Source organism: Phasianus colchicus, chromosome 1 (assembly GCF_987193195.1).
Source record: "Phasianus colchicus chromosome 1, bPhaCol1.hap1.1, whole genome shotgun sequence".
Classification (NCBI taxonomy): Eukaryota; Metazoa; Chordata; class Aves; order Galliformes; family Phasianidae; genus Phasianus; species Phasianus colchicus.
Genome location: NC_143436.1, coordinates 12,091,539 through 12,109,166, shown reverse-complemented (window position 1 = coordinate 12,109,166; position 17,628 = coordinate 12,091,539). Strand labels below are relative to the sequence as shown.

Genomic DNA, 17,628 nt, shown 5'->3' with positions numbered 1-17,628 from the left:
CCGCGTTCCGCTCTCTCCCTCCGGCCGCTCGATGCTGTACGCAGGCGCGCTCGCGCCCGCCCCGCCCTCCCCCGCGTGCACGCGCACGCCCCCTTCCTCTCCCTCCCACGGCGCTGTGGGCTGTGCGCGCCGCCGAGAGCTCCGGACGGGCGGGGGCGGCGATAGCAGCCTCGAGGAGCGCGGAGCGGTCGCTTCCGCCGGCAGCGTGTCTCCGGGGACGGATCGAGGGAAGCCTCCCCCTCCCTTCGTTGCGGGGCTTTTTAACGATTTTGGTGTTTTTTTGTTTGTTTGGGTTTTTTTTGCTCCGCTCTCTCTTTACTTGCGCGTGAGGTAAACGTGGTGCGCGCTGCCAGCGCTTCAGGTGGGGAAGGAGGGAGAAAGAAAGCGGGCGGGCTTTGCTCCCCCGCGCTCCTCAGCGTCTCTCCGGAGCTCTCCGCGCCCCGCTTCTCCCCGCGGCGAGGTACGCAGCCCCTGCCGCGATGGGCTGCACGCTGAGCGCCGAGGACAAGGCGGCGGTGGAGAGGAGCAAGATGATCGACAGGAACCTGCGGGAGGACGGCGAGAAGGCGGCCAGGGAGGTGAAGCTGCTCCTGCTCGGTAAGGGCCGAACTGCGAAGCTGTGAGAGCCGAGCGGAGGGCGGCGGTCCGCGGAGGTTCCCCAGCATCGCTCCCCGCGGAGCGGCGGCGGGGCGGGGGCTGCGCGTGGCGCGGGAAGGGCGCGCGGGGCTCCTCGGAAGCGTTGGGGCGGAGGGGGGAGCGCAGGTGGGCGCGGCGGGGCTGCGGGCCGGGCCGGGGAGCGGTTCCGAGCGGCTGGGGCTTTGTTTAGAAATGGCCCCGGCTCCGCGTGAAGGGAGTGAGATCTTGAACTTCTGATGTGAGTTCCGGGTACTTCGGTTCCGAGGAAGGGCTTAAGGGAATTTCAGGTTGGGGGATGTTTGTTTCGTGTAGAATGTCCCCTTCTGAAGTGTTGGTGTGAGAGTGAAGTGGAAAAAGCGTCAAAGGAACACGAGGCGCCGTCTGACTTCTTGCGTTGTTTTGTTTTGGAAGTTGGTTACGTTGCTGAACTTTTACAACATAAGGTCAAACCTTGATGGGTTATAAAGTGTGTAATAGAGCGGATCACTGGAATAGGGCGATGAGGAGCTGCACAGAGAAGCTGTGGATGCCCGACCTCAGGAGGTGCGCAGGGCGGGGTTTAATGGGGCCCTGGTACCGATCTGGTGAGCATCAGTCCTGAGCAAGGCAGGGGGTTGGCACTGGATGGCCTTTGAGGTCCCTTCCAACCTAAGCCATCCTACGCTTCCATGCTATCCAGTCTTCCTGATTTTGCTCACAAGTTCTTGGAGCTAACAGCTTTGCGTATTTCAAGTGATGTGTTTGTGTATAAAGATAGAGGAAGTAAAATTACTGCTAAAAATCACTGTGAAAGAGGAAGCAATATTTAATTAGAAATGCCTTTGTGCAGATCTAAAGCTGTTGTACGTGTTGTGGGCAGCTAAATCCTGCAAGATGTATGTTGTATTGATGTTACGGGAAGTTTTGTGTTATGCTTTATAGCTTGACTGCACTGGATCTTTCTAACCCACACTTAAAAAACATACATATACAAAAAAAAAAATTTGGAGTTTTAATTTTCCTTGTGCTGCCCTTCCTGAAGCTACAGTTCCAGGTATGGTTTCTGGTTTTTAAAATACTACCCAATTTTCTCTCCTTCATAAATTTGTTTTCCTTGAGTGCTCATCTACAGCATTCTGTTTAGTACAAATCTCACTGTAGTAGAACTCAGTAACTTCTGTCTGTTGCAAACTTGGAAAATAGCTCCCAGCAGATACAGGGAACTGAAGCACTTCCTTCTGTGTTTATATGAAGAAACAAAACAAGCCTAGTATGGGTAAGGCAAACTTCTGAAAATATATGTATAGATTTAAAATTCTGCATATGAGGAGAAGAAAGCTTTTCTGTTTGCTTTCCAGAAAGTGTTAGGATGTTGGTTGGTACTGTGCTCAGTCCTGTGCAACTTTGTAAGCCTGGAGTCTGTTGCGTGGGAAGGTTATCCTCTGATCAATAGTAGTGTGCTGCAGAAAATGTCCTTTTTCAGGAGTCAGGGAGTAGTGCTTTGTATATGCTCTGACAAGGCACTAGAAATAATTTTTCAGAGTTTTACTGTTCTGTACTGAACTTTAAATACACATAGGTAGTAGTTATGCTATTCTGTGGATGTGGATAAAGTCTTCTACAAAATTTCTATTAAACTTGAGACTGAGCTGTTTTCGGTGGCTTAATATTCTTGTGTACAAATTTATATGTTAGTAGCTTTTTATATGAATTCTTTCTGATACAGATAAGCTTTTGAGGGATTTGTTTTCTGCTGCAGTCTACTGAAATCTTAGGAAATGAAGCTAATGCTCAAATACATGCATTTCCTCACATTACGACTCAGTGTAACATTTCTCCTTCAACTATTAAAACGTGAAAATGAGCAGATGAAGATCTTTTAGGGCCAGAGCTCAGAGTAGGGCTTTATATATACATCTATGGATACATTTATGTATTTCAGATCCTAATGGAAGCTTTTCTGTTCTATTTCCTGTGTTAGCTATCCTAAATGTTATATGGATGCTTTATCTGATGGAAAAACTATTTTAAGTTACTTCCACTAGAGTCATTTTCTTCTTGCCACTCATTTTCCCAATCGCTTTTTCTGCCCATATGTTGTAGTTTATCATCAACTCAGTTGTATTCCGGCATCTATTTATGGGCTTGTTCTACTAAAAAGATGCTGAAATAAAAGGAAAAGAAAAGTTGTGGTCTGCTGACAGGAAGATATGCCATGTGAGAAGCATCTGAAATACCTTGCTTATGTAGAAAAAGAGTGTGTAGCTCTGTGCTTAGTTCTCAGTAAGGGAGTTGTACTTCAGGATCTGTAAAAACTATTTTTGTATGGTGATTAGAGAATCCTAGTAAAACTTGAGTTAGTGTGTTCAACTGGAGGATATGTTTATAAAATTAGTCTGTTTCTGGCTTACAATGGAATTAAATTAAAAAGCTTTTCTAAAGGTTTTTCTAAACCAGGAAATATCATTGATTTGAGGGAGTTGTGATACTGCTGTGTGTAAATCATGACTTTGTGAATAATATCACTGATCTGTGGTAGATTCATGTTTTGTTGTTCTGTATCTAGGAAGAAGCAGTCAGATTCAAGCTGTTGTAAACACTGTTGGTTTGAATTGTCTAACTTTTTAAAAACATACTATCTGTAAATCAGTACTGCATTTTGTACAGGTTTGACTGTAGATCATACTTCTGTTCTTGGAATAAAAGTTTTGGATTTGGACCAATGTTTGTGAAAAATATTTTAACCTTGTAATTCACTTCACTGTTATATGCTAACAGCAGGAGAACCTTTTCTGGAAAATTTGAAAACCATCTTCATTATTAGAAATAAGCTGAACTTCAGCACGTAGCTCATGAGCCAGCTGGAAAATGTTTGTATTTGGAGCTTGGTGATTTTTTTTTTTTTTTAGTTGTAAATTATTAAATAAGCTTCTTTCATTTAAATGGCTTTTATCCATATGTCTCCTGTTTGTGATGAGGGGTTCTTTTGAGTTTCCATGAAATGTGCAGTCCAGTATGGTGTCCAGTGCTGAAAAATTTAACATTCCAAGTACTTTCTTTAAGCCCTTAAAGTTTGTATCATTGGTATTTCTTAAACCTGCTTTATGATTACTTAAGGTAATGTTTTGTTTTACCATTGTTCTTTCTCAAAGATAGGCTCGTATATCTATAAACTATATTTCTGAAAAACTGTGTGTATCTTCTATCTTGACTGCCTTCCAAGAAAGGGAACCAAAGGAACCAAGGTTCCCTGTTTTTTTTTTTTTTTAAACTTTCTGTGTTCGAAGCAGGGGGAGGATGTGAAGAAAATACTGTGATGCTTGCAGAATTAGTGTAATACTACTCATTTCAGGAGGTGGTGGCTCTTTGTAACTTGTCTGTGTGCTGCATTAACATGCATGTGATCCTGATCAGGTGTGGATTTGCAAGTACGTTTCAGTTGAATTAGCCAAAGCACATAAGACTGAATTCAATGCCAACAGCAGGAGAACAGACAGTACCTCATTTAGTAGAAAGCCTTCTGGTATGAGGTTAACTCATTGAGTTTTATGAATACATTCAAACTGGCAGCATGAGTTTACAGGATTAACACATTTATCTTGTGGATCATTGCATTTTTAATCTAATACAATAAATTAAGTGCTGGCCTTCTCATTATCACTGGAGAAGGCAATAGGCCTATTCTTTAGGAGAGGATTCTGGGATCCACGAGACCACTGATCATGTGTGACAGCTGAAGTTGTCTTCTTTCTGAGTAGTCAGACTTCCAGGGACTTTGTAGTCGTGACCAGCAGAGCTTCTATGTTCCTTATCAGATTCTTATGGTTCATGCTCAAACACTGTTGCCATGTTCTTAAAAAAAACTTATTTTTCAGTTTAGGCAGAGTATTCTTCTTTTTTTTTTTTTTAATTGCAGTTCTCCCTGCTGCGGAAGGCACTAAAATTATATTCAGTTCTAAATTTTCCCTTCTCAAACATTCTCTTCTAGCTGCTGTTCTTTTGTTTCAGACCTTCATATTTCTGCTCAATTGACTCCCACTGCATACTCGTCTTTCCCGCAGCGTCATCTTCACAGTCCTTGGCAATACACACTTTCTTCCAGACCTGACTGCACAATGGACTGAAAAAATATATGTATGTATGTGTGCATTATGTACCATTCATTTTCTTGCCTTTTCTCCGGTGTTTTCTTTCTCCATACGCAGATAGATGTCTCAGTTACTGGAGATCTCAAAGCCTTTTTCTCACAAACACATATTGCACCTTCCAAGAATTTTTACCTTTTCTTTGTAAGTTATGCCAACCTCTATTGTAGTGATCCAAAACATTCCTGGCAACATTTCCTGCCTGACCTTCAGTCACAACTATCTGTAGAAATTTAAGTTCATATTTTATTTAAGGCTTTGTTATGGGATAACTAAGAAGTGTTTAATTCTACTTTTGGTTTATTATAGAATATTTCATTTGGAAGAGACCTACAGGGATCAACTCCATTTGCCCAACTATTTCAATGCCATCCACAAAATATATTATTAAGTGCATTATCCAAATGCTTCTTGAACACTGTTGGGTCTGAAGCAACAACCACTTTCTGTGGTTGGTATTTGAAACCTGTTCTGGTATTTGACCATTGTCACAGTAAATTTTTTTTTTTCCTCACGTCCAATCCGAATCTCCCTGTGTGCAACTTTGTACAGTTTCCAGGTGTTTACTGGGGAGAAAAGAATTGCTGAGGAGGAGAAAAGGACAAGCCAGTTGCACAGAACAATGACATTGTTGCTTCTCCTCCTATTCTCCAAACAGGACAACCCAAGCACCCTCAGCCTCTCCTCATGGAGCATGCCTTCCACCCCATTTAACCAGCTTTGTTGCCCCCTGCTCCAGAGACATTTGAGGACCTTAACGTACATCCTTTTTGTGTCACAGAGCCCGTATAGGCACATGGTATTTGAACTGCAGTGCTAAATGTAATGGGAGAGTTACCTCTTTGGACTGACTGAATAGGGTGTTTAATGCACCCCAAAATGTGGGTTACCATTTTAACTGTTGAGCTCATAGTGAACTGCTGTCGCCAGTGCACACAGATCCCATTCTGCTGAGCTGCTCTCAGCCATTCGTCTCCCAGTCTGTGTCTGACATTGCTCTGTCCCAGGCACAGCACCCAGCTTTTGTCTTTATTGAACTTTATGCCACTGCTGAGTGCACGATACTCCAGCCTGCGTAGATTCTTTCCAAGTATCATCAGTGGATTTGCTAAGGATAAATTCAACTTCTGCATCCAGTTTTCTGATTAAAAATGAATTGGGCTGTTCCTAGTATTGAGCCCTGGGGAGCATCACTAGTTGCTGGCTTCCAGCCAGGTGTAACCCCATTCACAACAACTCTTTGAGCTCTGCCATTCAGTCAGTTCATCGCCCAGCATAGTGTGAACCAGTTCACTTCACAGTTGGACAGTTTATCCAGAAGGGTACTGTGAGGGATGATATCAAAGGTCTTGCTGAAATTCAGAAAAATTACATCCTCTGCTTTTCCTTCATCCCTTAAGCAGATGACTTTACTGTAGATAGACATCAGATTAGTCAGACTGGATGGACTTTACCATCATGAACCTGTGTTGATGATGCCTGATAGTAGCTTTGTTGTTTAAATGCTTCTCTAGGACAATCTTTTCTACAACTTTTCCAGTTACTGAAGTTGAACTGACAGGGTGTGCCCACTACACATCTTTTTCTTCTGTCATTTTTTTCCCCCAGATGTTCTGCTGCATGATCTGTTGAGATTTAGATACTTCTTAATAGTTCTGAAACAGAAACTGTCTTTATTTTAACATGGTACAGCTGAATGCTGGCATCAGGGTGTTATTTGTGTGAACTTCTGTGCGTGACTTGTAATTAAGTTCATGCAATCCTCAAACCTTAGTACTGAATATAACAGTAATTTCTAAGGACAAAGTTAAAATTGCTAGATTTCCCATTGCATACTGTTTCTCCTTGTTTTTTTATAAGGAGACTCATGCATATACAAAAAACTGAGCCACTCAGTTGTGTGTTTGTGTAGTTGCACTTTGGGTTTTTGTGCTTGTTTCTTTCTCTTTGAATTTTGATGTGCTAATTTATAACTTCTGTCATTAGTGTATATAGACTTCTTAAATACAATACAAATTATCTTAGTGAAAGTTTATAAAATCACTAGGGTTGTATTGTGGTTTTCTTTCTTCAGTATTTTTATGAAGAGTTTGCTTTAGTATGTGTGCTTTAAGATGGGGCTAGAGAAAAATCATGCATTTTGTACTGTGCTGTGAGACCAGCAATGGTTACTGTCCTTTTTTTCTCTCTAGTTTAAAAGGTGTAGTTATGGATTTATATCTTCTTGCTTTTATATTAGGCATTAAAAAAGTTTCTGGATTTTGAGTGTTATGAAATAGATTTCAAATGTTTATCTTTAAAGAGAGATTTCCTTCAAGTTGTGTTCTAATGCTGTGCGATTTTTTTTTCCCCCTCTTCAATCAGAGACCAAAAAAAAAAACTCCAGTAAATAATTTTTAGTCGTTTCCAGCATTAACACTGCCTCAGGACAGTACGTACATTTTGTAATACACCAACTTACTTGGTTTCTTGTTATTTTTTTTTCTGGCAGCACAGTTCATTATATCATCATTGTGCTAATATGATAGCTTGCTACAGTTCTATAAGTTATATTAATGAAATGATCTTGTATTGAAGCTAACCCTGCTTTTGTAAAGAATTATTCTTAATTAACTTCAGACTGCATTTTACAGTATAGTTCCTTGCCTAGTTGTGTTGACACAACTTGAACTCAAGCTTTGTGCTATAAAGCTAGGCCATGCTGATTTATATATATATATAAATATAAATAAATATATATATTATAATTTCTGAGGTAGCTTGTACTATTGTTGCCATATTTTACCCTCTAATTGTCTTGGTATTCTATAAATACCAGGTATTTTGAAACCAAGCCATCAATCTGCTTCAGAGGTCATGAAATTCTGAAGTGAGTTTTGCTGCTGTGAATTTGATAAATATCTGCAGTGTTTCCTGTAACGTGCTGTCTGGCAAATGTCAGAGTAGAAAGCTGGAAGTAGAGAGGAGAGATTAGAAATTTTAAGTGTGAAGATTTTTCTGCCATGGAAACGCTGCAATAAAGGTCTGAGTGGACTTGATAATCAGCTATTAGGCTTTTTCCAAAATGTGTATAGGAAAGCCTGTATTGATGGAAAACTTGCTATTCTGAGCTTGACTCTTAGTCACTGACCAGCTTTACTGAGCTCAGCTGTTCTATTTATTGTCCTTGTTTGTTCAGTGTCCTAGTGTTGTCTCAGGCTTTGTGTAAATTACTGTTTTGTTATTCTGTAAATGGAAATTGGTTGGCTTCACCTGAGAGATTCTATATCCGGAAAGAAATACCTTAAACTGGTAAGGGATTTTATGAGCACTTGGAAAATTTGGGACTTAAAAGAAAAAAAAAAAAAAAAAGTGAGTGTGAGAAGTTTTGAGTCTGCTGCTTGGAAAAATGCATTTTTTTGAAGTGGCTTAACTTGGTGACATTTCTGAGCTGAAGGATATTAAGATGCTGAAATCTTTTTAGAAAAATAAGACACAGTAGGATACACTTTTTACTGAGACAACTTTGTGTACTAGGAATAGATGCTTTTGCAATAAAAGACTCATAAGAGTGGCTGAGGTTGGCAGGGACTCTGGTCCAAACGCTGCTCAGGCAGGAACAGCCAGATCAGAGTGTCCAGAAATACATTCAGATGGCTTTTGAAGATCTCCTAGGAGGAAACTCCTCACTCTGTCTAGGTGAACAGTGCCATTACTCAGCCAATCACACAGTAAAAAGCGTTTTTGTGATATTCAAGTAGAATCTCTTGTGTTCCAGTTTGTGCCATTGCTTCTTGTCCAACCACAGGGCTCCAGTGGAAGAATGCCTGGCTCCATCCTTTTTGTCCCTTGCCTTCAGATATTTAGACACATTGATGTGATCCCTGGAGCCTCCTGCAGACTGAACACCCACAGCTTTCTCAGCCTCTTCAGTACTGAAGCAAATTGCCCGGAGAGGCTGTGGAATCTCTTCCCTGGAGATTTTCAGAAGCTGCCTGCATGTGGTCCTGGGCACCCTTCTCTGGGCATCCCTGCTTGAGCAGATGGCCTCTACAGGTCCCTGCCAACCTTGCCAGTCTGTGATCTGAAAGTTGTAAGTTGAGGTCAATTTCTGACGTCAGTTCATTTTGGTTTTTGAATGCCAGCCCTTTACTCTTTGGGGAAAAAAAAATGAAACAAAGGATAGATTTAGTTATGGCTGGGCCTTTCCTTTAAAATAACACTTCTGTGTAATCTTTAAACAATTCATCTCACAATTCTTTCAGGATCTCACTTGTTGGGGTATTCTGCCTTACAGCTATGAAAACTGTTTCTTTAAAGTGACGTGTTAAAAGGTTTAATGTAAACATTTATTACTATACATGAATTGCTTTCCTTTCCTGGCTTTAGTAATTGAAGGGTTAGTAAACCTTCAGGTAATACAATTTCTTGTCCATTTAAGCATTGACCTGATAAATAAGCAGAGATGTTGATATATGCATCTGTCCTTTTATGTAAGCTATACGTTTATATTGAGAGATGTGTGTAAACTGCAATATTACATATACCTATATAAATTGATAATGAAATTAGTACTTTTCATGCATCTATTTTATTTAAAGGAATCAGTGTTTGAGTATATAGTGCTGCAGTTTATGAAATAAACTGTATATCATTACTTTTTCATACATGCTTTTTAGAAATGCATTGTTGCATTTGAAATGTGTAATATACTTAGCAAAGGTACCTGATTACATCTTTAGTGAAATGTAACTGTATCTAGGCAACCAAATTGGACAGGAAGTTTCTACAATCATTGCTCTGAACTGATTGCTTTTAAAGAAGAAATCAATATACCGTAATGTAAATTCCAGTTCTAAGATGGGGAAGGAAGCACCAACATGAAAATCTCAGCCCACCTTGCAGCAGAGGACTTATGGACCCCTTCCGTGAAGGACGGTTGAGGGGAATTGGGCGTTTTGGCGTTTTCAGTCTGGAAAAGAGAAAGCTTCTGGTGCGGGATCTCATTGTGGCTTTCCAGTGTATGCCCCATTCCTAGAGACATTCAAGGCCAGGTTGAATGGGGCCCTGGGCTGCCTGATCTAGTGAGTGGCAACCCTGTCAACAATAGGAGGATTGGAACTAGGAAATCTTTAAGGACCCTTCCAATCCAAACAATTCTGTCACTCTATGAACTTCATATGGCCTGTTTTTTGAAAGGAAAACACTGATTGAATGCACAGCTTGGAATCAAATGGCAATCTATATCACTTCTTTCACAAAGTTTTTAAAATAATTTCTCTTGTACGTCTGTCTATCTTCTTACATGCTTGAAATTGATGTAATCTGTTTAGCTCATAACATGAGTTGTGTATTACAATGGTAAGGAAATACTTTCCAAGAAAACTTGTAAGAATCTTGCCTGATTTGTAAATACATGTTGGAATGCTAGGAATAAGTAGTCTCCATTGTTTAATAGTATAGTGACATAAATAGTTACTCCATTATGGGAACTGTTGTGTTCCTAAAAGGAGACAGCTGTTGCCACGTCTGACTGAATGATTTTGCTTTCTCCCTGGTACTTTAAAATTTGTAAGTCAGTTTTGTGCTGGTTTAATAGTCAAATTAGCTATCCTGTTTTGACTTAGTTTTGCTGCTAGAATGGTAGTTTTAACTGATATTTTTTAACGGTCTGGTGAGCACCTGAGTAACTGCATAGTGAGCAGCAGAGAAATATGCCTGATGCACATGGATTGCTAGAAGTGAGCAGCAGCAGATGGAAGGTAAATGGATGCTGAATGAGATTTTTTCAGTTTCTGCATTTCTCTGTTAGAAGTTACTATGGGATTGGAGTAGCAATAATATGAAGTTATTCGCCTGCAAAATCCAATTGGTAGAGTTGTTGAACTTATTAAAAACTCGTTATTATTTTAAAATATTGCTAATGTAGGAAATTTCCTACAATAAGTGTACAGATAAGAGCACTTGATTGGAAAAAGGAGGTGTGAGCTTTGGTTTCATTCCAAGTACAAGGAGAGTCAAACCTGTTTCCATATTCTTCTGAATGCACTTTTAATCTATAGGTTATACTCTCAAGTGGGAAAAATCCTTTTTTATCTGGTGCTTTGTGAAGAATGCAATATGATAGTGAGAAAAAGATAATGGCCAGCTCAGTGTCCATACAGTTGGGATGGTCCCAGTTACCAGTACTGTTATATGGGAACAAAATAAGTGGAGAATTAGAATGAATTTTTAAAATTTGCTGTGATTGAAGGTGAATTGCTTGCAGTAACAGAATTGAAAATAAATGAGACAATTGTCTCAATTAGTTGTAGGTTCTGCTCAGTTAAATATCATTTTGAATTCTCATTGATTTCTGAATCTACCATGATATGTGGTACAAGAGTGGACCAAAAGTAAGCTGCCTAGTCTCATTTAAGTGCTGCCTGTATTCTTGATGCTTTAAATATTTTTTGAAGCATTTTGAAAATGGATTTATCAGCTCTCTGCTGCTTCAGTTACTAATCCTTAACAAATCCAGTAAACCATTATATACCTTCTGAAGCTCTTAACACTGACAGGGATTCCTTCTAATATGCTTTAGTGCCTCAGTGTAGCAAAGGTTGTCGTTTAATTCCTAGATGAGAGGCTATTTAGATTATGTTCCAGAACAGCAGGCAGGAAATAGTGCCTTTTGGTGTCAGATCAAACCATGACAACATACTTGTTTGAGGCTATCAAACTGCTCTGTATGTATCTCTTATTCTTCCTCACTTCTGGTCTTGCTGGGTGCGACTGCCTGTTTGAATGGAGTGAAATCTGATAAACCTTAAAGCTTTAACACTTTAATTTGATCATTTATCTCAAAGTCTATTTAAAAAGAAAATTGATTCAGTACTATTAAACACAGATAATTGTGTCTACTTGTAGGAAGCTTTGTGGGAAAAATACATGTGTGTGCAACAGTGTGTGATTGAATATGCACACAAGTTTTCTTCTTTCAATTGAAATAAAAAATATGAGTTCTGAAAAGATTTCTTTTTGAGAAAGATCAGTTTGGGTAGCAAGACCCTTTTTGTTCAGCATTTCAGACTCTGTCAGTTTGTAAATCCACACACTTCTGATGGAGGTAGAGACCTTTTTAAAGTGTATTTATTTTGCCCATGTGCTTATTCTTGTTTTTCTGGAACTCACAGTCCTCATGCTATACAGGTTGAGAAACCTAGACGTGCTAGACATGGATGAAGACTAAATTTGTGTGAACCAAGGTTTATTGCACTACTTTTACAATATGGACTAACTTTAATGTAACTGCATTTGTCCTTGTATAAACTTTGATGATACCCATTTATCTTATTTGCAAATGATACCTTGATGTCACATGACAAGTAGAGCTTTAAAAAACTAAACGAAAAAACAGTTAAGATTTACATGATAACCTTTTGTTTTGGGAAGTATGCATCCACCTTGCTTTCTGGTATTTCCCAACTCTTCGTAAAGTTGCATAAAGAGTAACTACTGCAGAGGATAGAATAGTACTGTTGTTCGGAATTGCGAGGAGTGTAAGTGAAAACATGCTGTGAATTTTAAGTTACTTTGTTGTATGTTTTTACCAGAATGATGTGTCTCTATTGCAGCTATGAATTTTGTGTGAAGTTTCTTTGGTTGTGATTACTGATGGTCTGCTTATCTCTCTGCTGTCTCAGTCACTGAACCCGCCATCTTCTCACAACACATCTATTATTCAAAGAACAGTAAAAGGTTATGAAGGCCACCACGCTGTCAAGAGAAAAAGGACAGTCTGAAGTTCTAGATACTTAATCATACATGTTAGGTGTGTTGTGCACTGTTGGCAGAGATTGACTTCAGCTGTTGTGGTAAACGTTGTAAGACCAAAGAGGGTGATTTTTTCTGGTGGACTGTATAGCATTTATCTGTATGGTTATATATAATGTCCTCTCAGATTTGTTTTCTAGAAGGTCTTTAGTCATATTCTTTCATAGTGTAACTTCAAATTATACAGTGATTATTGTTTCTGAGATTCTACATGAATACTTATCTTAGAAGAGGATAACTACTTTTACTTGTGCTTTTTAGCTGTCAAATTGAAATCTTTAGTTTTTGAGGAGTAGGTCAGTTATTTACTGTTCTGTTAGAAACACCAACAGATTTCTGGACTTGGAATTTCTGCAAGATTTCCAAAATTCTCAGAGGCTCACCTTTTGATTCATTTAAGTAATCAGCTGAGAAACTTATTGAGATGCTGTTGGGTGCTTTGACATTTAGTAATCATACATGCTGTTTTTTAATAGCTATGATTTTCATCTCTAAGCATGCATCTATTCCCCTAATTTTTGATGTAATTAAGGTTTATTTCAAAAATTTTAGTCTCAAGTTTGTTGTAGTCCTTGTGTGTTGGGCACCTCATACTTCTTGTGTGAAGTCTTACATGTGTATTAATTGAAGAAAATGCTTCAGAATTATAATAACACTGTCCCTTGTCTTCTAATACAGTGGTTCTACTTTCTTTCAAGAGGTGTTTTGTATGCTCTTAACAGAAATCTCCCTTAAAAGTAGCTTCAATTCCAAGGTGCTGCATTTCCTTTAGAATATTTCACAGTGTTTCTGAAATATGCCTGGGATTATACTGGAGCTCTCCTCTTTGGTGGGACAATTGGTCCACAATGTGATTACATTAAAAGTGATGCAGATGATGTTAGAAGGGTTCCTACTAGACAACAGTAGCTGTACAGCCAGTGATTTAAAACAATTGAGGAATGTGGATATAAGAGTAGTTTTGAAGAGCTAGGTGTACTTTATCTTCAAAAGCTGCATATATAACTAAAGTTGTCTGCTAGATTACCCTTCTTACCACATCCATCAAATTCTAAGAAAAAAGATTGGTTCATAACATCTTTGTCATAATAAGATATTAAATACTATTAGAGAATTTGAAATAACTGGAAACTCAATTTGTACTTCTAAAGATAAATGAAACATGAACATGAATGGGAAGTTACCTTAAAATGTGCACCGCAGAATGTCTTGTGCACGTTTACTACAAACAGTATTTTTTAGAGAGTTCCAGAGGCTATGGTGAATATAAAAATCCACATTCTTTGCTACTTCAGTGCTAACCTAATGAATATGGTTTTAATAACCAATTAATAATTTTCATTAGTAATAGCCTATGTAAGAGACTTAAAGTTAAATTCATAGTCTTTGTTTATATTGACCTGGGTAAGAACACAGGATGCTAACTTGAGTTACTCTGCAGTTGCTTATTTAAAAACATTTTTAAAATAGTGTTTAGTTTTCTACCGTTGATTTCAAAAATCTAGTAAGAGTGATACTGAAGGCTTGGGGAAAAAATAGTCGCTTAAAATTAGTTCTTAACAAAGATGGTGAATTATAGGTTTGCTTAGTGCATGTGCTCTAGAAATAAACCAGAATGTGGCTGCTGAAAGTTTGAGAATTATCTCAGTTCTTTCATCTGAGTCAGTGTCACAATTTTAGAATCTGTCACTCTTGTGGTTTCAGTGAATGATGTAATCTGGGATTTACACTCCATTACTGCATGTTGAAGTTACTGAAATGTTTCCTTCCAGACAACACTAACCGCAGCTGCTTTTTTAAGTCATTCAGAATTTTCTGACATATTCAAATTCAGATAGCTGCAGAAATTCCAGAACTAATATCACTAAATGTATAAGTATATATATGAGTATTCTTGTAAGAGAAAACTTCTGCTTGCCTATACTAAAACAGTTCAGATGGGGGAAAAGGAACATAAAATGTCAGCAGTAGTAGCTGCCATAGAATTAAGAGGAAAGCAAGATGGTAGTAGATAAGAAGTATAACTGTCATGAGGTTTTGAAAAGACAGCACGAGACAAAAAAGAAAACTTTGTAGGGGCAAATATTCTTGTGTAGAGGCTGGTGCTGAGGAGTATTCCATTTGGTGGTCAACCTGGATGGGTGGCAAAAAGTCTTCACCATGGATTTTTTGTACTACTGTGGATGTGTTTGTGAGTATGGTAGCAATGATTAATAACTTGAATAATAGCTAAAATAAGTTTCATTTCTGGTAATGTGTCATGAGGTGATAAATGTAAGATTATATTTGCAAGCTGTTTTATGAGTCCTGCCGCATTTGTAAGAGTTTACTGGCCATATAGCAGAAACAGCACTTCGCTTGTGCTGCCTGTCATCAGTGATAGCTGAAGGCCAGGCACCATTCATCTTGTCCTCCAACCAGAAAATGCTAACATCTGACAGGAGACTGAGTTGGGGAGTTGTGGGGAGAGGGTTTTCAAGAGATGAATCCAGTTTTTTTTTTTTTTTTTTTTAAGTTGATCTGGTACAAATCTGCTTTGCTGTCTGAAAAGTGGCCAGTTTTATATTAATTACTCTTGTCTGTACTTGACCTCTTCTCTGGCACCCTACAAGACTATTTCATTTGTCTCTGGGTTCTGTTCCGTTTGAGAATGATCCGGTGGTTCAAAGCCAGCCCTGTTCTACTCTTCAGCTTTTATGTAACTCTTCAACTAGTTCTTTGCCCCAGATTTAGACTACAGTTATTTCTGTGTTAGTATTGCCAGAAATATCTTTGCACAATTAGAAATTGTTGTACGTAACAGTTGGTTTCCTCCAAAGAGAGATGCTATGTACGTGAAATTGTGAAGTTGTTTGGACTGCTTTTTATTTGGTATATGAGTAGTTTATTCAGTAAGCAATTATCGAGTCTTTCACAAATTAGAAATGTTGCTATTAAGGTATCAGAATTTACAGACAGCAGTTTTTGTGCTTGGTTTTATAAAACGCTTGTGAAATCTGTAGTTTTGGAGTGCTTGCTACGTAGGCAGCGTGTGGGATAGTAAATCGTGAGACAAATTTAAAGTAAGGTTTTTGATGACATTTTTTCAAATTATGGAAATACTTATTTAAATTGTTTCTGAACATGGACGTGCTTCATTTGAAGAGTAAATGAAAGCAGCTTGCAGAACCAAACATTGTTTTACCTCTTTCTTATATTTATTTGAACTTTGATACCCATTCTCATTTTCTTCAAAGTACGATACATGCAATTGATCTGCTAAGCACTTGGGGTTTTTTTTTTTTTTTAAGACATTTGGACATGAAGAGGCAACAAGTTTTCTCCCTGTTTCCAAAATTGAAAGTTGTCTTCAAAGAAAAACAGCAGTACAGTTTAGTGTTTCTTACTGAGTTACAGTTTGTGCCATGGAGGATGTAACAGGGTTAGTTATGTGCCTGAACTGAGTTCACTGAATTCCCAGAGTGCTGTCATAACTTATGCTGGATCGAAGTAAATAACTTCTTTGGATACCACCAATAGCTGTCAAAGTGTTGAGATATGAAGATAAAGTCTAATTACTTTGAAAGAGAGGACTTCTCAGATTTTCATGCAGTCTGTAGGGGACTTCTGTCCTGTAGTTCTTCTGTCTCCTTGTTAAGTTGTGGTGAATAACTTGGGGATCCTTTACTTTCACACTTCGTTGGTTTGCAAAAAATAAAGCATAAGCATCTGCCTTTCTGGCAAGTAGGTGTAATAAGAGTATTAGACTTAGCTGATGTTATGCTGAATTATATCAATGAAAGTTTTTAAGAAAATGCTATGTTTTAAATGGCATTTTCATCAGATATGTTGTCCTCTGATTTTTCTCAGTAGGGAGCTCCTGTGGTATCACAGAGGGCACCAAGTGCCAAGAGAGATGAAAATACTCATCAGTTATTCCAGCCTTATTCTACTGAAGTGGAGATGACTTAATAGTTAACTAACTTTCATTTAAAACTAAGCAGTCAAAAAATCCCTACCATTCTTTCAAATCTGGAAGTGATACACTGCTACTTTTCTGGTTAGAGCAACTCTGCCATCTCTTTTTTATATCATTCATAATTATTGGCAGTAGTGAAGTTGCAATCAAATATTGCACTGATGTAGTACCAAAACCAATAAGTAGTATTCTTTACTAAATGATAGAGGAATATACATTCAAGACTGCCTAAATTTGGGCAGGGTTTGGTTGTGGCAGTATGGCTATCTTTGACATGTTTTATGCATCCATCACATGAAATACTTAATGCTACTTGCTTCTGAGTAATATTTGCTAATACAGTTCTCATTTTGCTGTTAAGAACTTAATTCACACTGGTGCAAAGGAAAGGACTTTTTTTTTTTTATCAGTGCAGCTTTGCATCTATAAGAAAACTTGGCTGAGCTCTGTGTTCTGGAATGCAATAATTGTCAATTTCTTTTCAGTATGGGACAGTGAGTAAGGTGTCATTTTCAGACATATTTTGAAGGATTATTATCAAGCTGCAGACATTTTAGTATGAAGTAAAAGCAGATATACAAAAAAGCCATCAAAACACTCTTCCCAATAAAGAGAACAGAAAAATAAAGGAAACAACAACAGCAAAAAAAACCCTGTTTCTATTTTGCAATTTATTAAGTAGGTAAAATAGGAGAATGCATCTTCCAGAAACTTATTATTAATGCTAGGTACACTGCAGTGAATTGCCTGTTTTTGTTTGTGTGGTTTTTTTTTTTTTTTCTTTTTTTTTACATGTTATGAATGTTTATGGTTGTATTACTAAAAAGCTTTATGAGAATTCTAGGTGTTTGATGTGATTTAGTTCTAACACTGTAGTGGAAGTTGAGATGCCCAACTCAAGAAAAACTGAGTCAGTTATATATTACATAATAAATAATTATGATCTAATAACCAGACCTGACACTGACCTGCTCTGTTAATCAAACATGTTAAATGTTTAAACAGAAAGCGTTTCACAGGGTGCAGTAATTATCTCTGTCACTGGAAAGTTGATGGAACAGCTTGTTCTGGATATCCTCTCCAAGCCATTGGGAGGGAAGTTTGTCAGGAGTATTC

At 38.3% G+C, this 17,628-nt stretch overlaps 1 protein-coding gene across 2 annotated transcripts in view; it reads left to right on the top strand.

The window, feature by feature from the left end:
- Window positions 1–40: 40 nt before the first annotated feature.
- The window catches only part of GNAI1 (G protein subunit alpha i1), a 34,499-nt gene continuing 16,911 nt past the window's right edge, over window positions 41–17,628 (top strand). The window contains exon 1 of one of the 2 annotated variants that reach the window (XM_031592417.2): window positions 41–597. In XM_031592417.2, coding sequence (XP_031448277.1) covers window positions 480–597 — 118 coding nt within the window. In that variant the 5' untranslated portion in view covers window positions 41–479. The remainder of the gene's footprint in view (window positions 598–17,628) is intronic. The other variant, XM_090135407.1, reaches the window with a different exon arrangement.